The sequence below is a fragment of the Micropterus salmoides genome, unplaced genomic scaffold (genome assembly GCF_014851395.1).
Source record: "Micropterus salmoides isolate LMB-PRFRI ecotype aquatic unplaced genomic scaffold, ASM1485139v1 Ms_hic_scaffold_17, whole genome shotgun sequence".
Taxonomy (NCBI): Eukaryota; Metazoa; Chordata; class Actinopteri; order Centrarchiformes; family Centrarchidae; genus Micropterus; species Micropterus salmoides.
In genome coordinates this window covers 27,953,932-27,976,385 of record NW_024040817.1, presented here as the reverse complement: position 1 = coordinate 27,976,385, position 22,454 = coordinate 27,953,932, and the positions used below count along the sequence as shown (strand labels likewise).

The window sequence follows — 22,454 nt, the reverse complement described above, 5'->3', positions numbered from 1 at the left end:
CACATTCATCCACAAATCAAACATGCCACACATTTTGTTTACCCACTAATCATTTTCTGGATTTTTGGGGTGCTGGATCCTGTCCCAGCATGCACTGGATGAGAGGCAGGGTACACCCCAGACAGGTTGGCAGTCTATCACAGGGCTGAAAACTAAAACAAGCACATTCACTCCTACGACAAATTTAATGTTTCCGATCCATCTAATTTCCATGTTTTCAGGCTTCAGAGCACCTTGAGGAAACCCATGCAGACATAATGTGCAAACTCCACACAGAAAACCCCCAGACAGACAGCAGTGTCTGTGAAGTACTTTATACTTTAAGCCTGCTGTGTTAACCAGATAAAAAAGAATTACAAAAAAAGAAATGGCAAGTAAATAAAATGTCTTTGCAAGTTTCAAACCATCAGAGATGGATGACAATGACAGGCTGATATTTGATTTGTAAAATATTCTAGACCATTGTTTCAAATCTAATGATACTTTATTCAAGGCATTCCTTATGAGTTACAAAACTGTTAACTGTTTAAACCTTTGCTTTGATACACTCACATTCTCATTTAAAGTGACTTTTTGGTCAGAGTTATAGAACAGCCAATCAAGGGTGATTTGGCAGTACAGGGCAGAGGAGCACGTGCTTCTGTTCATAGCTGACAGCATCATTCCCACTGTCGAGACATTTGATCAGATACCTGTGTTAATTATCCTTTTCCTCTAAACTGCAAAGGAATTAGAACAAACTTTAGATAAATCAGTGAAACTCACCGATGTTTTATTAAACAGATTTACCATGCTGTCAAATTCGCTGTAAGCGCTCTTGATTGGAATAAATCTTTTGGGCTGTGTTTTGTTTGTCTTTCTAAGTCACATTCATATCCAACTCTTGTTCCATTGGAAAAGCGATATGAGAAAATCTTTTTTTCATCTAACCAAAAGCTAGGTTATTGTAGAATACACCTTAAATATACTGCACACCACACTGATTTATATTTTGTTTACATTTAGCAACCAGTGCCACAAATGAAATGGTGCTCCCCTAGAACTACTATAATCATTTAAAATTCTTAGTTACTGTCATGGTGTATTTATTTAGAAATGGATTTCTCTATGATAGTGGTTCCCACAGTGTGGGCCAAGGACCACCATGAGTACATCAAGAGGCTAAGGTAGGTCACCAGAAAAAAATTTGTTGCCAGTGTGAGAGAAATTATAAGGACTGTTATCTACAAAATAGCACAGACAGTTCTGTCATAATCAGATCTAGGAGCCAAAACCTGCATTGGGCCCCACTTTATAAACAGCGATCCGAGGTCTGAAACTCTTTCACATGACAAAGATATCCGGGGTTTTCCAAAATGCACTAAGTCTGTAACTAGTCTGTAACTGTGGCCTTTCAAGATATACATTGTCAAACTTACTTAAGTATTCTTTTTTAGATTGTGGCTAAGCACATAGATTTTTTGTCTACATACAGAGAACTACTACACAAACAGTATTTATCGTTACTACGGCAGCAGCTTCTGTAGGCTCCCACTTATAATTACACAATAAAAGCTCTCTTTGCGGGTGCAGAGAGAGTGTAATTCACCATGAGAAATGTCAAGACTATTTGCCACTGATTATGATTTGACAGCCAAGAGACCTGTGGTTTGAGTCAGACTTGTATTTATCATGGGCTGTCTAGTCTGACCCCTCAGGCTATTGAGCACACAAGAGGCTGCAAAGTGTCTTTGCGGCTCTGCGCTCACTATCTGCTGCACAAATGTTGCCATCTGCTCTGATCAAAAGAATGCTGTATGTATGCGTTTGCCTTTCCCAGTCAGTGAACTCATCTGGCTTTTCCCGCAGATCACCCCATTGGTCGTTTTTGGCTGTCCAAAATAACTTTTTGGGTTGATTATACACTATACACTGCCAGTCCAAATTACAGCTCTGTGCTGAGATGGCCCGTGAACAGCCACAGAAACGGCGTGGTGAGCGAATGTGCACGATGCAAGCATGGAGACAGAGAGAATCAAGGCCAGCAAAACTCACAGCTGCATGGCTTCCTCGAGCAACCCTTCAGCCAGACTGATAAGCAGCAAAACACAACTTTTGTATGGCATCACCAAATGCTGAGCAAACACTAGTCGCTTTACCTTTTTACCTGCTAATTTGTTTTACTGGTCAGTGCTAGATTTAGCGCTGTCATTCTCAAAAGGAAGACAAGGCCTTTATATCAGACTTTTATCAGTAGATTTCAATCTTTCAAAGCTTTTTTATCCAGTTAACTGCATGTGTTCTGCTTGAAATGTGTGCAAGTATGAGTTTGTGCTTTGCTTTTAAACATGGGAAACCTACCACAACTGCAATAATCGGTCTGTCTGCTCCAACACTGTTAGATATGCTAATCATCCTGATTGAGACGACGGTCTCTGTGGCTTAATCTAATGTCTTGCCACAAGGCAAGAATGTGGTAATGTTATAAAATGTATGTGATTGATAATTTAATTACTTTACCAATTACTACATATAAAAGTATTAAAGAGTACTAGGGAAAGTAACTTTAGCATTTGTTTTAAATATCTGCTTCAATTCTCTTATTAATACACACATACAGCATCTCACAAAAGTGAGTGCACCCCTCACATTTTTGTAAATATTTGATTATATCTTTTCATGTGACAACACTGAAGAAATGCCACTTTGTTACAATGTAAAGTAGTGAGTGTACAGCTTGTTTGACAGTGTAAATTTGCTGTCCCCTCAAAATAACACATCACACAGCCATTAATGATCCCCTACCTTCGGAGACTGGGCCGCAGGGCAGTATTCCAACATGAAAACGACCCCAAATACACCTCCAAGACAACCACTGCCTTGCTAAAGAAGCTGAGGGTAAAGGTGATGGACCGGCCAAGCATGTCTCCAGACCTAAACCCTATTGAGCACAAGGTCTCTAACATCCACCAGCTCCATGATGTCTACATGGAGGAGTGGAAGAGGACTCAAGTAGCAACCTGTGAAACTCTGGTGAACTCCATGCCCAAGAGGGTTAAGGCAGTGCTGGAAAATAACGGTGGCCCCACAATATATTGACATTTTGGGCCCAATTTGGACATTTTCACTTTTGTTGCCAGCGGTTTTGACATTAATGGCTGTGTGATGTGTTATTTTGAGGGGACAGCAAATTTACACTGTTATACAAGCTGAACACTCACTACTTTACATTGTAGCAAAGTGTCATTTCTTCAGTGTTGTCACATGAAAAGATATAATCAAATATTTACAAATATGTGAGGGGCAAGACAACTGTCAAATTATCACTATGATGAAAAGTAGGTAGTGGAACAACATGCCTGGTAGTCAGTCTGTTTTGTTCTGCCTGGCAGACAAATTCATGGGTTTCCAATAATGCCCGGGCAGTTTGAATGGAGAGGCACCTCCTTGGTCGGGTCAGGGTCTTTTGTGATAAGCTTTATAGAAGGGTGTTGTTTTGCTAGGTGCTTCAGAAGATTAGAATAAGTGGTCTTTGATGTGGATAAAGTTCTCACATCTGCATGAAGATTAGATTCACCACCATACTGTAGTCCTTGATCATGCGGATGGAAACATAATGTCCATATTTCCAGGGCAGCAAGCTCACATTGCCTAACTGTCAACTGTTATGCTAATTGACCCTTCGCTAAGCCACAACCCCAAATACAAAGCTGGCCAATCATAGCACAGTATATGACTCACTCTAACTGAGGTCTGACACTTTCATGGCTGTGCTCCATTGACTCGTATGCAAAAACATTAGTTTTCTAGCTTTTTTTGGCTGTATTTTTAAGCTTCTATCTTTCATTTTTTTCACTTCCGTTTGAGTCAGTTTGAGCCAGTTTGACAGCGTGAATACAACCTTCAAATGTATAACGTATGTATAATGTATATCTGCTTCTTTCTGAGATCGCTTTTTCCAACAAATTTAACAATATTTCTCCGGGAAGTGCAGTAATGGACAGTAGCAGCGGCAACAGTTTGTCGGACTTAGCAACAGTAAGGAGGGCGGGGCTTAGCGAAGGGTCAGTTGATTGATGCATTGTGCCGCCATGATGTTAGATCATATATTAGGGAATAAGAAACGAGTTAGGAACCTATTTAAATTTCAGTAATTGTAATTGTGTTAAATTTATACAATCAGTTACATTTCTAGTTACCGCCAAAAGTACTGGAATTCCACTTTGTTGCTTTGTAACAAAAATGTCTAACTCATGTACAATCAGCACAGATAAACTTCATGTGGTGAATGTAGTAATCTGAGGGCACAGTAATCTGTTACCCCTAACCGTGCATCTGAGACACAGCTCTTGTTTTTTAATGTTATTTTTTACTCTGTTGCTAATGGCACAGCAGCAGCCCGTGTGTCTTAACCACCTGTTTCCAGGCTATTTCTAATGACATCCACAAAGCTTTTGCCAGACTCTCACATTACCACCTTAATGTTACGGTTTCCTCTTTGGTAGATTACTGCCCTGGTGTTAATATTCCCACCGTAAACCTTACATCTCATAGATTTTGCTGCATTACTAAGGCCATGCAGCAATATGTTCATGTTGTCCTCATCCAGTTGCCTCGCTAATTGCACAGAATACTTTCAGAAGAGCTGAATCCACACAACTTAACCACCGGCTTTCAGTGACATCGGCTGGACAAACTGGCAGCATTAGTGCTGTTCAAGCTCTCATGCTGCTGGCATTACCATAGCTACAGCTCTTGTTTGTTGCACAAGGGAGTGTCCTTTCTAAACCACCTAAATATGATCTGTGGTTACACCACTTCACATCACACGCTGTGCAATGTACACTCACGTGCACACACTCTCAGACTCACACCAGTGATGGCAAGGATTTTTTCCCTCTGGCAGCAAATCTAACAAAAGTTGAATGGCCAACAAATGGCTGTATTTTCCAGTTATTCAGTAATGCTGTGATTTTAATCTTTCTCCAAAAAGCCACAAACACAGTGGCTGCAGGGTGTGGTGGGACTGACCCAATTAAACCTCAGTATACCCAGAGAAATCTGACAAAACCATAACTCAACCTCACGACTCAAGAGCTGTGGGCTTGTTTATGTGTGTATGATAGACTGTCTTGAGCCCAACAAGGCTATTTTACTATGTTGCTGCAGGGTTCGACCTGATGGAGTACTTCAATGTGAGAGATATTCTTGGAACCAAAGATGATGAAGGCCAAAGTTCTTATGTCCGCCTTGGCACCATGCCCATTGTACAGCAAACAGAGTAAGTGACCATCCTGTTGTTCTGCAAACAATACAGTGCACATTAAATATTCTTCTAAGTATTTGTAAAGCATTTTAAAAAGATTATAATATTGTGGAAACCATATGAAACCATATTATCATCTGGTTGCTGCTGTTTACATTCACCTCAGATGCAAATTCAAAAAAGCACTGTGGAATGTTTGGGAGTACACGTGTAAGTATATATGTATGTAAATAACTGTATATATTGTTTTATTTTATTTGATATGTTACCTTATTTTAATATAGGTCTATACTTAAATATATGTTGTGTATGTAGCATGAAGGAACTACGAATTTAATTTTGTTATGCAGCCTTGTGCTGTACAACCTTGTACCTTGAAAGGTTTTTCTTCTGTAATTTTATTTTATAAATTAAACTTTCATATGTTCTAGATTCATTACACATAAAGTGAAATATTTCAAGCCTGTCGTTTGTTTTAATCTTGATGACTACAGCTTACAGCTCATGGGAATCAAAACTCTAGTATCTCAAAATATATCTGAATTTTAGAATAAATAATTTATGATACAGAATTTTCGACCTGAGCCTTTTAATCTCTCAGTCTGGTTCTGGTGCTAACAATTAAATTTCAACAATATTCTTTTTTAAAAAAGAATATCTTTCACTAGTAAAGTCATGGCCAGAGTAACCTGTTGGGGAACCACAGGGCAAACATTTGCTGCTACTGAATTGGGTTTGTACATCATTTCTAAACTTTAATGGGTTCACTGCAGCTGTAGAGCATCACATATACAGTTTATGTTAGCAGTAACAATGTACTCTTCTTCTGCAGAGATGTGTTTCCTCAAGGGTTGCCCGATGAATATGCCTTTGTGACGACATTCAAATTCAGGAAAACCTCAAGACGTGAAGACTGGTACCTTTGGCAGGTTTTTGACAAATATGGAATCCCACAGGTGGGTCAGCCAAATGTCCATGTAACTTTTCTCTTCTTCTAAAACTGATGTCCCCCAAATCCTATCTTAAAAAGCAACAATTTGAGATGTCTAAACCTTGTACCTTCAACTGGCTTTATTATGTACTGTTATGTATATTGTGCCTCCACAGAAAACAAGGTTTAAACTCTTTGTATTTCTCTACCTGTCGGCTTGAAGTTGACTGACTGATCGTTTACATTATCCTGCCTCTGACTTGTCAGGTGTCCATCCGCCTGGATGGCGAGAACAAGGCGGTGGAGTACAATGCTGTCGGCTTGACAAAAGATGCTGTCAGAACTGTGTTCAAGAACCCTGAGGTTGACAACCTGTTTGATCGCAACTGGCACAAGATTGCCCTCAGCGTGGAAGCCAAGTCTGTGTCTCTGTACCTGGACTGCAAGCACATCCAGACTTTGCCCATCGAATACAGGGACGACATTGATATCCAGGGAAAGACAGTGATTGGGAAGAGGCTGTATGACAGTGTTCCAGTTGATGTGAGTCTTTACCTGCATGTGTGGTAGTTTAGCATACTCATGTAGTGAACCAAGGTTCATTTCTCGTTGTTGTTCTGTTATCAACTGTCTGTCTGTGTCCATGCAGTTTGACCTCCAGAGGATGATGATTTACTGTGATTCCAAGCACGCAGAGCTGGAGACCTGCTGTGATCTACCCAATGGACCTGTGAGTATTGTAGGCAGTGTCAAATATTTCCTGCCATATCTAGTTCCACAATGGAGATTCATTAAAGATTTGGCTGTCTAACAGTAGAAATAGGCGAGCGTGGTATTGATCTTCCCATCTAACTCTCGCAAGAACAGGAGGAAGTGTATTTCCCAAATTTCAAACTATATCATCCCTGATTTCCACTTGAGTAATAAATGTAAAATTCACAGATGTGGATTACTTTACAGACTCCAGCTGTCTCCACAGAGTGTGGTAGGACGGCTTTCTGTTCTTTTGCTCCATATTTATGGAACAAATTGCAGAGCAAACTCAAGTTAAACACTCTGGTGTCACTAACCCAATTTAGAAATATTATGTAGAATCATTATGATGATTCATGCAATTGTTTCCCTTGATTTGTACGTCTTGGTTTTGTATGTTTTAATTAAGCTTTTGCTTTTTGTATGTTGTAACTAATTTTTAACTATGACTTGTTTGTGTGTCTCCTGTACATGTTAACATGTGTACACAGGGCACAGCCTAAAAGGAGACTCTGGTCTCAGTCTGTTTTCTTAGACAATATAAAATAAATAAAACTTTAAAAAGCAATCGACTGCTAAGATGCACTGATTCTAGCTTCCCAAATGTCTATTACAACATGTGTGAAAGCCAGAGTGGCTTAAAGTTCATCAGATATTCCTGAAACCACTACTGCTACAATATTTTTGGGCTGACCATTACTTATGGCATAAATCGTGTCATTTCAGTGTCCTAAGAAAGTTGTGACAGAGGCCCCCCCTATAGAGATCCCCACTCCAACACCTACTGTTGGGGAGCAAAAAAGAGGCCCTGAAGTGAACTGCTCGTGCCCTGCAGGAGTGAAGGTAAAGCCTCCTGATTTTACTAGACTGTATCCCCGTCTGTGAGTTCCACAGATGAGTAGGAATCCTTTCTTTAATGGCTTTCAAGAGACGACTGTGGTTTCATTTCTCACAGGGAGAGATCGGTGTACCCGGTGTTGCAGGTCCTAAGGGTGAAAAGGTCATCTATCATTGGCTTTCAGTACAAGTTTGTGTGTGACAAAAGACTACAGTTTCAATATGTTCTAGAGTTGATTGTTCTACTTTTTTACTGTGTGAACATGCCTACATTTTCAGGGTGACACTGGCCCTAAGGGTGCCCTCGGACCGCCAGGAGCCAAAGGAGTAAAAGGAGAAACTGTATGAAATCTTAAAGTGTGCATTTACAAGTGTTGTTTTGTTTTTTATGGACAGATAAGCTAACTGATTGCGTGTCAGCTCATCCTGCTTAGTGCTTTGTTGGTACTGTACAGTAGACATACTATGATACACATTTCAGATTGAACGCCTTTCAGCTATTATCTTATCTGCTTTTCTTCCTTTCTGCCTCGACAATAATTGATCCGTATTGATTAATTATTTGCAGGGCAACATAATCTCTGTCAAAGGTGACAGAGGTGAGAAGGTAAGTAAACCTGCTCTTCCTGACGCTGCATGAGCATCATGCTAACCCACATACGTTTGTCTCTGTGCTAGAGCTGCAACAATTAATCGATTAATTGTCAACTATTAAATGAACTGCTAACTATTTAGATAATAATATTTTAATAAAAGTTAAAATTCTTCCAGCCTCTTAAATGTGAATATTTTCTGGTTTCTCTACTCTTCTATGACAGTAAACTAAATATTTTTGAGCTGTGGACAAAACAAAACATTTTAGGAAGTCATCTCTGGCTTTGGGAAACACTGATTGACCTTTTTTTTAAACCATCTTCTGACATTTTATAGACCAAACATCTAATCGATTAATTGAGGAAATAATCGACAGATTAATCTACAATTAGGTGCAGCCCTACTCTGTGCATATTTTATATGCATGTAGATCTTTATTTCTTAAAAAAAATCACATTTTCTATCTTTCCCTTTTCTTTTGTTTCATGTTTTTCTTTTATGTATGTTATTATACATTCAACCTCTTTTCTGTCAGGGAGTGGCCAGGAAAATGCTCATAGCTGTTCTTGTCAGAATTAAAGGACGTGTTACCACAGAGGATGTGTAGCAGAGAGGGCAGGCCTACGCAGATGCCCACCCACCTCAAATCACAGCCTCTGTTCTGCTTGGCACTGCCAGCTGGGAGTCGCAGAGTATAATTTATTTCTTGAGACAAAATCTTTGGCATGCATCATTCAAGCTGTCCAGGGAGGGACACTTAAAATGGCCACAAGAGGTCTAGAAGACGAGACATGGTCTTCTCACTTGTGGCTGTGATAGTTTTGCAAATGCATCTGTATATTCTTTTGGATAATACAGAGGTACCTTTAGTATATACCTCTAGAGATCCATCTTATTTTAATGTTAGTAATGTAGTCAGACAGACAGCTGAACTCATTTCATGATAAATTTATTTTCATTTCATAGTGCTTGCTGCTGGAGACCTTGCTGGTTTGATAAAACTGCATTAAAGCAAACTTTAATGTGGAGCATCCCTGTTGCTTTTCTATTTCTTACTTTTTGCATGAGCATCTGTCTTCACTTTCTCCCAGAGAAGGCTGCAATTTGTTGTTGTAAACTTTTCAAAAGCTGGTGCAAAAACATGACGTAAGCTGACTTCAAGCTGTGGTTAAAAATGGCTATGTCGGTCATCGAGACGCATGGGGTGAAAGTGAATCCATCCAGCTTTGATTGCTTCTAATTGCATCTTTAACCGACAAGAACAGTCAGTTCCCCGTGTAGCAGTGTTGTTATAGATAATGTCTTTTTTGCTATAGGGCACAGCAGAGCGGGGACCTTTCTCCTAATCTCTATGATGAAAGAAATGACGTGTGTTAAAATGATATAAGCTCCTAAAGTAATTAAAGGGCAACCTTCTGTGACTTGTAAAGTGCTTTATGAAGCACAGGGAAGTCTTATGGTGGGCAAGACCTTGTGGTACTGTGTAATTTAACAGCCATTACTTTTCACTCAGTCCAGCTTTCGAATTGCAAGGGATTCCTTGGCATAGCATAGGACATCGGTGTACAAACCAAAAGTGCAACATTGAGGACAATGGAAAGTCATTGTTCCTTGAGTCTTTGGTTGGATGTGTGACCAGACCATAGTGGGTCTTGGTGAAGCTGTTGACAGCTGTTAGCATATTCTGGCTCCCAAACATTTGCTCAAAAGTGTGTATGTGTTTTTGTGTATCTTGACTTGTTAACTCTTTGTGTTCTGTGTGTAATGTTAACTACCTTTTGTCCAAATGTCTGTGTGACTGTGTGTTCCACTGTTCGATTAATCACACCAATTCATCTCTAACATTTGTACTTGCTTCTACATTAATCCTCCAACCACCATGTACTAAATGATGTTCTGTGATGCTACCAGGTTGATATTCTGACGGCACGCCATCATCGCCTGTATAACCGGACATCTTGCATGCTTATGTATTACAGCACAGTCAAAGTAAATACTTACCTTCTGTTTACAGGGTGATTCAGGCACAATAGGGTTGACAGGTGCTCCTGGACAAAAAGGAGAGAAGGTGTGGCACTTGTGGACCTGGACATGTGGAGGATTTCTTGTTGATTGTTGAATCTTAAAAGTTCACATACTTGTATTAATTATGTGTTTCCTATCGTCTGACAGGGACTTGGTGGTGTGCCAGGTATTGATGGCTTATCTGGAGACAAAGGAGACAAAGTAAGAAATACATTTTTTGATATGTCTGTCTGGGTTTGGCACACACTGGGTTTGCAAATGTGTGTTTACATTTGTATGTTCTCTTTTTGTAAATAGGGTGGAGCAGGAAGGGCTGGTGATCCAGGTCTGCCAGGACCAGCTGGACAAAAAGTGTGTGAATTGGTCTTCCCATATTTTATCCATTCATGAGCCAATGCACATGCATTTGGCTCTGATCTCAGAGACGCACTTGTTCTGTTAAGTGGGCGTATATATGTTTTTCTGGACCATTACCTTTCAGCCTGTTATCGATTTCCTGTAAAAAGCGGGGGCAGTTTGGTTGACTTTCCCTTGGACGAAGCAGCAGCTGGTTAAAAGAGCCAAAAGTGGGAGGAGGGAGGGATTCTGGCTCAGGTTTGGCCAATGGATTTTGACAGGCTGCTCATCTCAGGACTGGAGGAAATGATCGCCCCCTTTTGATACAAAACAGGGAATACTACATCAGTTCATGGTAGAGGGTAGAGACTGCGTGAGAAAGACGGTAGGAAAAAGTATGTAGTATATAGTATTACCATTAAGATGTGGTGTGAAATTACCATAACACAAAATAAATAAAGTAACTAAAATATTTGTGTGTAAGGAGGTGAACACTCAAATAGAAGCCTGTCACCTTGTTGCTTAACCATTGTTAGCTAGCTTTGCAAATATGGTGCCTAATCTGTAGTAGGCTACATGTGGCAAAATGTTTTGTGGAATGTGGTTTTATTAAAACTCCACTATTGATTTTTTATATTGAATCAAATGACTATGTGTGAAGTCAGTGAAAGGGGTCACTCAACATAGTTTAACTCACAGAGAATTCTAACCACCACCATAGTCTCTTTTAACACATTGTTTTGTTTTTATGGATATTTACTGTATGGTTAAGTATTTCTTCTCTCACTAATTCCATTTCCACAACAAAAGACAGCTGTTCCAAGGAAAAAATCCTTCTTGAGCGCTGTACGCTAGCTACCTAGCATAAACGGCAGAGACAAAGCGACTGCCGCTAACTAGTTACAGTCAAACATCTAGCTGGCAGCCAAAGAGCTAGCTATTTTTCTCAGGAGTGTAGATGGATGGAATTCAGACATCATTGGTTTTATTATTTACACCTGTACACTCTGTGACAAGTCAAAATGTCTTTTGTGAAAAAGTCATATTCAATCACTTATTCTTTACAGTCCATTAGTGAATGATCTGATTAACCCACTGATGCTGCTGTTTTACTCTAGAGCACTGTAAAGAGGTCAAATTACACTTCAGTAACATTGTTTTTTTCATTTAGTCATAAAGCAAACCGTTCAAAATCCAGCTGGCAATACTGATTAAAACATAATTTTCCTACACACAGTATGTTAATTGTTATAAACCTTATTAAAAGCAAAATAGAAACAGATGTTATATTGTTGCAATAGGTCAGAGGTCAAAGTTTAAGGTTTTCCCATTGGGGGGTTGGGGGGTTCCTGTCAATAAAAAGTGGTCAGCAAAGTGTCTCACATTGATTCAGCTCTGACTCAGCAGTCCACCAGTTGGCCTACAGTATATTGCTGAGTCAGTGGACACAGTGGAGAGTCCCAAGTCAATAACACCCACTAATATAATGTTGTTCCATTTATATCATATAGGGAATTCAAGGAGATGCAGGAATTCCTGGCACACCGGGACCAAAAGGTGTCACTGTGAGTATAGTCTGAATGCAAGTGATCGGTTAAGATCTGATAATGATAATAATCATTGTCCTGTGTTTTATTTTAGGGTGATATAGGTATAAAAGGTGAAAAAGGAACTCCGGGACCCCGGGTAAGTAATACAGTTCTATTTCCATGATATAACAAATCAAATTTGAATTGCTGAATTTAAAAAGATGATATATGGCCTCATAGATCCACTGCAGCAGATAGGGGTTCAGCATCTTCCTCAAGAGTACTTGATCAAAATGGTAGTTTCTGGGAGAGAGTTGCTCATTTATTTTCCCTGTTCACATTTTCCCAGCATGGCCTGGGATTTGAACCATGATGTTAGATTGAACCTGTACAGAATTCATACTGCAAATGCTGATGACAGGGTAAACTTCTGAGAGAGCACATTCTTCTCAGAGGAACTGAGAACTGAGGGGCGTAATTGTGCAGACAGATGTGGCTTCCTTGATTCACTCTCCATACTTCCTGTCTGGGATTCTGTGGGGGCGTTTGGCTATAATGCAGCTTATTCAGGACTACTAAAGATCTGTTGATGTCTGAAGTTTCCTCTGAGATGCTAACACCTTCCTCATTTTGCCAACACAATGATGTTAGAATGAAATTCAGACTGCTCATAAATTAATGAACGGTTATCTCGCTGCATCACAGAGGTTTCCAACTGAAGTCAAGTTGTCAAGATGTTTTTGTGATCATGATTTCAGTGATACTATGAGGTCGAGTAACCACAGCAGGGAGATAGAGGAAACAGTTGTAACGATTGCTGTTGTCTCATGCTGAGATTCCAACTTGAATTTGAATTTGAAACATTTTTACAAGGGGTCTGTATAAAGCAGTGAACACGGAATCAGTACATTTATTACATTTCCATATGGCATGAGGCTGTGTAGCAAGTTCTAGGTATACCGAAGCTCCATTCAGACATGCTGATGCCAGGTTTAGAGCTGTCTCTCAGCCAGTCAGTCAGTCTTAAGCAATTTCCTGTAGCTGAAAACTGGAAAAGTACTTGCCTCGGTTTAGATGGAGTCACCTGGGGTTGAAATCAGGGCAGTGTTTTGGGCTGCTTAAAAATCTGCTCTCTACTGACCATGCTAGGCTCTAGGGGTGGTTATGCGGACCAGTCGGTCCACCACTTTGGTCCAGACAGAAATAAATCAAATGCCAGGAAATTGGCTACAGACATTCGTGTCCCCACAGGAAGAGCTGTAACAACTTTAGTGATCCCTGACTTCTTAACTAGTGTCAATTTCAACTTGTTTAATACTTTGGTTTATGACCAAATACCTGCAAAACTAATGACATTCCGATCAGCCACAGCTGCACTTTGTGTTTAGTGCTAATAAGCAAATGATAGTATGCTAGCATGCTAAACTAAGATAAACTAAGACTATAAATAGTAAACATGTACATACCTGCCCGTAACATTGTCACTGTGAGCATGTTAGCATGCTCAAAGCTCAGCTGTCATGGATCCGTTAGAGAGAACGTTGTGCCTCAGTACAGCATCTCAGAGCTAGCCTACTAGCTTTGCTGTCGACCCTTCAGTCTTGATTTTTGATAAATTTTTCCATTTCGTTCACTGCTCTGTTTCCTTGGATTTTCTGTTAATTTAAGTTTCTTGCCTTTATCTGTGAAGCCATGGTAGCTGTCGCTGCACATGCTAACTATGCAACACTTTTATTTGTTGCAAACAAACTGGAAATGTTACAGACTTTAAAACAAAAAAACTCACCAGACATTGGATTGTGCTAACATTAGTAAATATAAAAGTTTTCGTGACTAACTTTTGCTTAATGTCAGTGGAAGATAAAGACTGGTATTTATTTAGACAATATAGCCAGCCATTGCCTATTTAAACCTTATATTGTCTTTGAGCAATGCTTTACACATGCTTTCTTGTGCACATGTTTCCATTTTAGGGTGAGGCAGGTTTGGATGGATTACCTGGCAAACCTGGTGTTCCTGGGAAAGATGTAAGTTAACATTCTCCTCCTGTTATCTGCACTTACAAACAGATATTCATCTGTGACAGGTATGCTGTGTCACCTTTGTATTAATAAAGCTTTTGTCTTAGGGTTTGAAAGGACTGGCTGGTACACCCGGTGCCAGCGGAATGAAAGGCAACAAGGTATGGCCGCCCCACCCCTCCTGTGCTGTATGTAAAACACGCTGTTCACTTTGAATTACAAACAATTCAAAGAGGATATTGACCTTAAGTATAATGTCATTAAGCTGCACTGATATAAATCATTTCAAAGAGGTATCATTAGTCTCCCAAGCTACTGTCTGCACTCTCCAGACATTCCCCACTCTCCTCTGTGTACCATCAAAGTCAGCCCACTCATTTGTCTGAGAAAATAAAATGCAGAGTTCACTTGTCTGTCTGTAATTACTGACTTTGATGATTGTTCCAGTGGTGCACACATGCTTATACCACACCCAAATGCATGCACAAGGATGCACTCACACACATATGCGCACACAAGAATTGCCTTGGTATTTTACCCACAAATTTCACTTTCCTTTAGGGCCTACAAAAAGTACACACTTCAACACGCGTCATCTCATAAATTATGGTCATTGGCGTATCATTACCATATTGCCCAAGGTGCATTACCCTGAAAGTCTCTTGATTCTAATGACAGGCTTTTTATCCTTGTGTGCACTACGTCACAGGGTGAGAGAGGCCTTCCCGGATTACCTGGGGATATGGTAAGTACCAAAAATAGACCAAAAGGATATGAGAATTATATTCTTTACAGAATTACAGGCTTGTTAAGCAATAAAAAGCATAATGAAGCGATGGAGATGAATGGCATTTTCAAAAAAGCAAACAACAACAACAAAAAAACAAACATGTGTTGAAGGTTTATATTCTACATATTATCTAGGATCAGTGACAAACCTTGTTCTAAGTGGAAACACATATCCAGAGAGGTTCCCCTGGTGGAAGAAGCTAAACAATTAATCAGTTAACTGATTAGTCGATTTACTGATAATAAATCGGCAGCTATTTTCCAAATTAATTAACAATTTTAGTCATTTTCAAGCAAAACATTTGCTGGTCCAAGCTTCTAAATCATGTAGATAAACATAATTTCATTGGGTTTTGGAAAAAACTATCTGCATGCTTCTCCTAGTGCTACAGGAAATGTAACCATTTTCTGACATTTTTATGAAGGAAATAATTATCAGATTAATTGATAATAAAAATGATCGTTGTTGCAGGCCTATGAAGGAGTCAGGAACACATTATCTTAATGTGTTTATTTTTCTACATGAAACCCTAGACAAGTTTTTGATGTCAAATATGCTGTGAAACTAAAATACTATTTGTGCGAGATAAGGGTTACCAGCTGCATTGCCCATGGCCTTATTTCTTCACAGTAATTAAACAGTTTTTTATAATTAAACAGTAAGTAGCACAATGGATCTGACAATAATACTAATATGAATATTTATTTTTCCTTTTAATTTCAGGTTCACAGAGAAGGCTTACAGGGTGAAAAGGTAAGTAATTGTTCAATAATCATATACTTTACCTCATTAACAAGTAAGTACATATTTAAAGACTGCATGTTAGTATTAATGATCATAAAATCAAAATGAACTACAATACATTAGGTAAAACACTGGGTAGCAGATCATTAATCAGCATTATTCCTACTATGAAAAATGCCATGATCAACATGAACACAGAAACAACTAAACTATATTGTGGTGTATTAACTTTGTAGGAAATTGTGAAAAATAATTAGTGTCTAGTCTGAACAATTTCAACAGAACAGCTGTAATCAACTGTAATCTGAAATAGCAGGACATGTTATATTACGTATATAATGATATGTGTAATACATACTTGTGTGTTCAACCTGTTTTAGGGAGATGCTGGACCTCAGGGGCCTCCAGGGGCCGATGGCCCCCCAGGGCCTCCAGTAAGGATCATGATTTATTACTTCCTTCCTACCAACATATTTCTTCTTTGCTGCTGTTTGGATTTTGATATTTTGTTGTTGTGGCAAAGCCACCTGTAGTGAGCTGGTTACTTCTCCCATATAACTGTAGCTGAACATTTTATTCCTCAGGGTCCTCCGGGTCTACCTGGGGAGCCTGGAGAGTTCGGCCAGAGGGTAAGAATCCCATTTTGATGGAGGACTATCTAAACATTTCCCCTCCACATTATTTCATCACTTCAGTTCTTAGACCTATGCAGTACCAGGAAATGCTCAGGAAAGTACATAGTTGTAAATACCTGCACACATCTTTGTTGTTTCTGAGTACTGTATACATGTCTATGCCTGACTTTGCAGCACATATTGATATGGCAGAGTTAAGTCGTCTTGTAAACATTTCTCTAAACTGTGGAGGTAGAACAAATCTTTTTGATTGACTTATATTATTGGTCAACTGGAAACTTAAATGGCAAAGGAAAGTGGCAATCTATCATTCTTTCTTTTATTTATGCATCTGGCATTTAGACTTGTACGGCAAATCTGAACTTTGATGGAACCATGAATTTATAACTTTTTATGGCAAGACTGTATCAGGGACTTTCATGATGGGATGTCAGCATCTGAGGCAGTACTCCTCAGTTTGCATACAATCATGCCCAGTATCTCCGATGGCGGACGTTCAAACTAACCATGGCCCTATCCCATATACTTCTCCTTATCCAACCTAAACCTAAACATACCAGTACCTAGGCTTTGTATTGACATTGTGCAGAAAAACTTTCTACTGAATTTGGACTAAAATGAGATTTGGATGCCCTTAGAGAAGCTCTTGTAGAGCAAAACTTTAACTTGCAGTAATTGGAGGTTCATACTATAGTTCCATGACTGTATTTATCATATTCCAATAGGATTATCTGGAATTAGGAAAACTGATATTTATTCCTCATAATGAGAGATTATAGTGTAGATGTTTTCAATGATTGTAGAATTATCTACAAAACCAGTCCCTTGTCTCTCTTATTCAATTCCCTCTGTCTCACTCCACAATGGTCCCATCACAGTGTGTAATTGAAACAGACACATTGGTTCAACATGATTTGTTCTTCCAAAACATTAACAAAAATTGTGACCTCCATTCCCCTTCTCTCTTGGGAGCAATTAACTTCTCATCACCAGTATGTTGGAAACAGCATTTGCAGCTGCTCATTTGGGCAGCAGAGGCAAACCTCCCCTGGCCACAAATGAAAGACTTTTCTACCACCAGAACGCACTTCGTCCTCAGTCAGACAAGCCTCTTTGAGGTCGGGGGATATATAGTTTATTTACATCAATAAAGCAATCCCATTGAGTTTAGATTCCACAATATTATGAAAATCTCCCTTTGTGCATCCTTGCTTTTATTTTATATTTCCATTGGATGTCCAATTGAAGCATTTTACAGCCCCTTGGAACGCTTTCCAAGTGAATCCTAAAAAAAACAGACAGTTAGGAGCTTGACCTATTTTCTCTAGCTTATTCCTCAGCTGAAGATGCACAGGGGAGAGTGTGTGTGGGGAGGTGAAGGTGGGCTGAGAGCTGTGATAATAGGGTGGTCTCCGCTGCTGCCAGCGCTGATAGAGTTGGCTGTATGGTTGAGTTGGTATAGATTGAACCACTCTCACCTCCACTGCAGCAAAGCTCTCATCAGTCGACTGTGTCACCTGTGCTGAGACCTGTCTATTCCCCTCTATCCTGATATGACAGCTGAGGGCAGCCTGAGCAGTCTTAAAGAGCTGCAGGCCAGCTTCAACAAACATAAAAAACGGCACAAACTGGGTTAAAGAGCAACCACCAGGATTTTCCTGTGGACAGTCAAATGGAAATGTGATGGTGTTCTGGGAATGCGAGAGAAAAACGTAAAAGTATCCGGAGAAAACATGTTCTTTTAACTTTTTCCCCCATTTAGGGAATAAATGCATCTCTTTTTTGCTTGCGTGTATACCATACCATTAATATTTAGGTTGAAAGCAATGCATTTACTTTTAATTTTGTGATTTAAAGGGAGCTTAACCATTTAAAGTCAAAACCTGCGATCAAAGTTACTGCTATATTAAGCTAACTATGTTAGCTTTAGCAGAAGGTTTGCTACTTTACTATCGACTGTGACTGAATTTAGCTGCTGCCTCACTTCATTTACAGTTATGTAACTGACTGAATTAACAATATGAGGGTTCATCATAATGGATATTTTTCAATTACAGACAACAGCGAGGGATATATCTTAGTTTATCTTAGTCTAAGTTTATTTATTTTCGCTGGCTCATTGTTATCTCACAAACTAGCTTTCACTTAATGTAATGTAACAAAATAACCATCTCATAATTTATCCCTACCAGATTACGTAATGCTTTCCAGGAAAATTCCCAGGAAAATAGTTAAAGTTTTACTGTCTTATTTTCTAGCTTAGTTTTCTTAACATTGTTAAATACTACAAAGAACCTAAGAAAGAAGAGTGTACATATGGTTACTAAACATCCCAAAAATACAGAGGACATGACTGCAGCATCCTCAGTAGTAGCTACGAGCCTGGAAACAAATCGCGCATAGTGTTAGTTCAGCTCACAGCAATCCCAGGACATCAGCTGATAGCAGCCCAACTCAAGGCCATCTACATCAGCTGACAGCTAGATGATTCCCCTCTTAGCATTCATTGGCAATTCCTTACAAGGCGCCTTATTTAAGCTGCTATAATCTTGCTACATCTGCGAGCTGCTTGTAACCCGCTGCCACCCCAGCTCCTCCTCTCAAGTGTCTAACAAATCAGTGCCATTTCTGTTGTACTGATGCCTGCTCTGTTCTGTCTTTGCTGCTGCTCTCTCTGCCTCGGTTTTGTATGCACATGGATGGGCAGGGAGGTGTGCTAAATTCAATTGTTGTCTTTCAGGGAAAGAAAGGTGAAAGTGGATTGCCTGGAGTGGATGGCCTGCCTGGACCCCCTGTAAGAACATTTTCAGTTTCATAACAAGCTAAATGTACAAACATATTGGTAATACACTGTTTAAAATGACCTCTTGTTGACATACAGTGATTTTCACCTCAATGACCTCTCAAGGAGAGCTGCGGATAATTAATTTGGTATTTTAATTGTGTGGGCTGCTATTTGATGTGACCCACAAAGCACAAAATGACTGCTCTCTCAAAGGCGTCTTCCCTGTGTGTTTTAATAGAGGGAAAATAAACAGGCTAGATTAAAACCAACAGGCTATGTCAATTAATTTTCTAAATTGCTCCCTGGAGCAAAATAGAAATACACCTGTCTTGGAGTGGTGGGTTGAATGAGCTGTAAACAGTGCTATAATACCTCCCTCTAGTGGCTGCTCATTGCTACCAATGAACACTGTCTATTAGAAGTCCATATGAATAAGATTCTTGTGTAAAATCTGAATATTTGTATTGAACATATTTGGTAAGAAATCAGTCCACATATATTGCTTATTAGCACAATAATTATATTCTAATTCATTCATTATTTGTGTCCAAAAAGTCCAAAAGCCCACATTATATGAGTATATGTATGAGATAATGATCAAGTGATATAAATCTTCACTGATGTTATTTTTTATTTTGCAGGGTCCTCAGGGTCCAGCTGGGCCACCAGGAAACCAAGGACATACTGGACCTCCAGTAAGTGATGGGACACAATCAGGACCCAGTACATCTTAAATGATAAATGATATTTGGTTTTTAGCAACAAATAAATGTCTGTTAAAGAACGACATCTTCACATACTGTTCTGTCTTTTTGAAGGGTCTACCTGGTGAAATTGGATTTTCAGGCAAACCTGGAGAGCCTGGAAAGCCGGTGGGTTGGCCTTTTATTCTCAAATAAAAACATAATTTGTTGTTAATAGTACTTTTAGCCATAGATATTCAATCTCTGTTGTCATTTCTCTCTTTATGTCACTAAATGTCAACCTTTTACCACTGATTGTCAAAGGGTCTTCCTGGTAAAGATGGTCTGGATGGTCTTCCTGGAAATGACGGTGCCATGGTCAGTATGACCTATAGACAAACTTCTGTTATCTGTCTTATTTTCTTTTTGCCTTCCATGCTCACAGTTAACAAACTTGTAGTTGTATACTTTAAAGATGCGGCACTCAAAAAATGTATATTGCTCAAATGACTGTGTTATGTGAAAGGGGTTGCTCATCTCTCCATGAAGCACTTTGCACTTTGTTTGAGGTGCTCTAAAAATTAAGTTTATATTATTATTATTATATGAAACCAGAGAGAATTATCATCCAAATCTGCAGTTCTGCTCGGCTCTGTGTAGCTTTTTAGTGTCTTTAAGCTCATTATTTTGATTTTATGGCTGGCATGTTTTGGAGTTCTGCCCCAAGTAGAGCTCAAGACAGCTTTAATTTTAACAACTGTAAGCACTGAAATATTATTTCATGTGAGGCTGATTCCCAAGTCTCTAAGCTACAAGGCATACATCAGCGAATGTGGAAAACAGCAGCAATACCTCTGAAATGTGCTCCATAGTACTATTTTAGCAGCAGCTATAGAGTGGAGAATGCTAAAGAAAGAAAATGTGTAATGTAAGACAATTTGCTTGAAATTCATTGGGAAGCAAGTTTCAGACCTTTGAATAACTGCCTGGATCTCCTTTTTTAAGTAAGACTAAATGGAAATTCAATCATGTCATAAGCACCTTTATAAGCAAATATATATATATATATTTTACATATAGTTTGTTAAAACAACAGCAGTATCTAGCAAATGTTTTTGGCAAATACAGGTTTTTGAAAGTATGACATCTAAATCGAAATCTTGTGTCTCTGAAGGGGCCCAGGGGAGAGCGCGGAGCAGATGGTTTTCCTGGCAAGCCTGGACCTAAGGTACTGTGACTTAATCATACCCAGAAACACACTAGACACACCAGAAGACATATGCAGCTTAGAAGATAAATCTGACATTTTAATGGCCGTGCGTCTTCTCCCCAGGGTGACGAGGGGCCTCCCGGTCCAAGGGGACCTCCAGGGGAGAGAGTGAGTTTGCAGCTGTTGACTTTTTTGGTTTGGGAATTTTTGCAAGATAATGAAACATAGTTTATCATGTAAATCCCATGTATGTTTTTATTATTATTTTTTTTTATCAGGGAGAAGCTGGTTCCCCTGGACAACCAGGTGCTGATGGAGCAAGAGGAGACAGGGGTGGACCGGTAGGTGGGACTGTCCTTTTTATCAAGCATCACCAGGATGTTCATTCACAGCTATAGACCCCCATTATGTTGTTGATTTAGTATTAAATTGTGTAATATCTACAACTGTGCATGTGCAACTGGTATAATAAACCTCAACCCCTTGAGGGCTGTTGGGTATCCCCTAAATGCCACTTTGAGATGCTCTTGAATTCCTATGTCCAATTAAAAAAGTCCCAAGTTACTTGTGTTAAAGTGCATATATGGTCTGTGGAAAATGAGTTAGTTTTACACTTTGATTTTTCTATCTTAGGGAGAAAGAGGACAGGATGGACCAATTGGGCCAAAAGGAGAAAAGGGCGACAAGGTAAATAAGAAAAAAGACACGTTTCATAAGGTAAAATTAAATGTCAAGCATACTCAGATTGGGTATCCTACCATATTAAAGTAGTTATAGACTCGTCCTCTTCTGTCTCAGTAATGGCCACCCTACAGAATTGGCTATAATAAGTTCATCAGTATGCAGACTATGTGAACATGTTGTCTCTTGCCTCAGGGTGAAGTGGGAAGCAGGGGGCCGCCTGGCGCTCCAGGAAATGTAAGTTGGTGTTCCTAGAGTGCACGTGAACATAATGTATAGTCACAGCCCTGATATTTATGACTTAACCATGATGGAGGAAATGGAGTCAGTGATACAGTTTGACTCAGCATTCAGTACAGAAGGCCTGTTTTTTCTTCACAGGTGGCAAATGTCATCCCTGAGCCTGGTGAACCTGTGAGTTGGCTTCTTTCATTACACTGACCAAGCTCTGTTATGAGATTATTGGAATTTTAGAGATGGCTATTTTTTTGTTTTAAGCGCTGATAATTCAAAAGTATAGATAGATATAGATATAGATATAGGTTAATGCTTGGCAACGAATAAAATTTGTAATCGCAATTAATTGCATGATTTTCTTGCGATTAATCGCGATAAATCACATTATTACGCATAAAATTGAATAATGAATTCTAAA

The 22,454-nt window shown here is 39.3% G+C and overlaps 1 protein-coding gene across 2 annotated transcripts in view; it reads left to right on the top strand.

Annotated features, from left to right (window-relative positions):
• col22a1 (collagen, type XXII, alpha 1) overlaps nucleotides 1–22,454 on the top strand; it is a 57,457-nt gene that overhangs the window by 9,376 nt on the left and 25,627 nt on the right. Inside the window, exons 5-33 of one of the 2 annotated variants that reach the window (XM_038725745.1) lie at nucleotides 5,149–5,260; nucleotides 6,078–6,201; nucleotides 6,444–6,719; nucleotides 6,826–6,906; nucleotides 7,656–7,772; nucleotides 7,885–7,929; nucleotides 8,046–8,108; nucleotides 8,335–8,373; nucleotides 10,375–10,428; nucleotides 10,533–10,586; nucleotides 10,683–10,736; nucleotides 12,233–12,286; nucleotides 12,363–12,407; nucleotides 14,224–14,277; nucleotides 14,379–14,432; nucleotides 14,981–15,016; nucleotides 15,785–15,814; nucleotides 16,186–16,239; nucleotides 16,390–16,434; nucleotides 19,181–19,234; nucleotides 19,867–19,920; nucleotides 20,044–20,097; nucleotides 20,233–20,286; nucleotides 21,083–21,136; nucleotides 21,242–21,286; nucleotides 21,397–21,459; nucleotides 21,752–21,805; nucleotides 21,995–22,036; nucleotides 22,181–22,213. In XM_038725745.1, the coding sequence (XP_038581673.1) occupies nucleotides 5,149–5,260; nucleotides 6,078–6,201; nucleotides 6,444–6,719; nucleotides 6,826–6,906; nucleotides 7,656–7,772; nucleotides 7,885–7,929; nucleotides 8,046–8,108; nucleotides 8,335–8,373; nucleotides 10,375–10,428; nucleotides 10,533–10,586; nucleotides 10,683–10,736; nucleotides 12,233–12,286; nucleotides 12,363–12,407; nucleotides 14,224–14,277; nucleotides 14,379–14,432; nucleotides 14,981–15,016; nucleotides 15,785–15,814; nucleotides 16,186–16,239; nucleotides 16,390–16,434; nucleotides 19,181–19,234; nucleotides 19,867–19,920; nucleotides 20,044–20,097; nucleotides 20,233–20,286; nucleotides 21,083–21,136; nucleotides 21,242–21,286; nucleotides 21,397–21,459; nucleotides 21,752–21,805; nucleotides 21,995–22,036; nucleotides 22,181–22,213 (1,898 nt within the window). The remainder of the gene's footprint in view (nucleotides 1–5,148; nucleotides 5,261–6,077; nucleotides 6,202–6,443; nucleotides 6,720–6,825; nucleotides 6,907–7,655; nucleotides 7,773–7,884; nucleotides 7,930–8,045; nucleotides 8,109–8,334; nucleotides 8,374–10,374; nucleotides 10,429–10,532; nucleotides 10,587–10,682; nucleotides 10,737–12,232; nucleotides 12,287–12,362; nucleotides 12,408–14,223; nucleotides 14,278–14,378; nucleotides 14,433–14,980; nucleotides 15,017–15,784; nucleotides 15,815–16,185; nucleotides 16,240–16,389; nucleotides 16,435–19,180; nucleotides 19,235–19,866; nucleotides 19,921–20,043; nucleotides 20,098–20,232; nucleotides 20,287–21,082; nucleotides 21,137–21,241; nucleotides 21,287–21,396; nucleotides 21,460–21,751; nucleotides 21,806–21,994; nucleotides 22,037–22,180; nucleotides 22,214–22,454) is intronic. The other variant, XM_038725746.1, reaches the window with a different exon arrangement.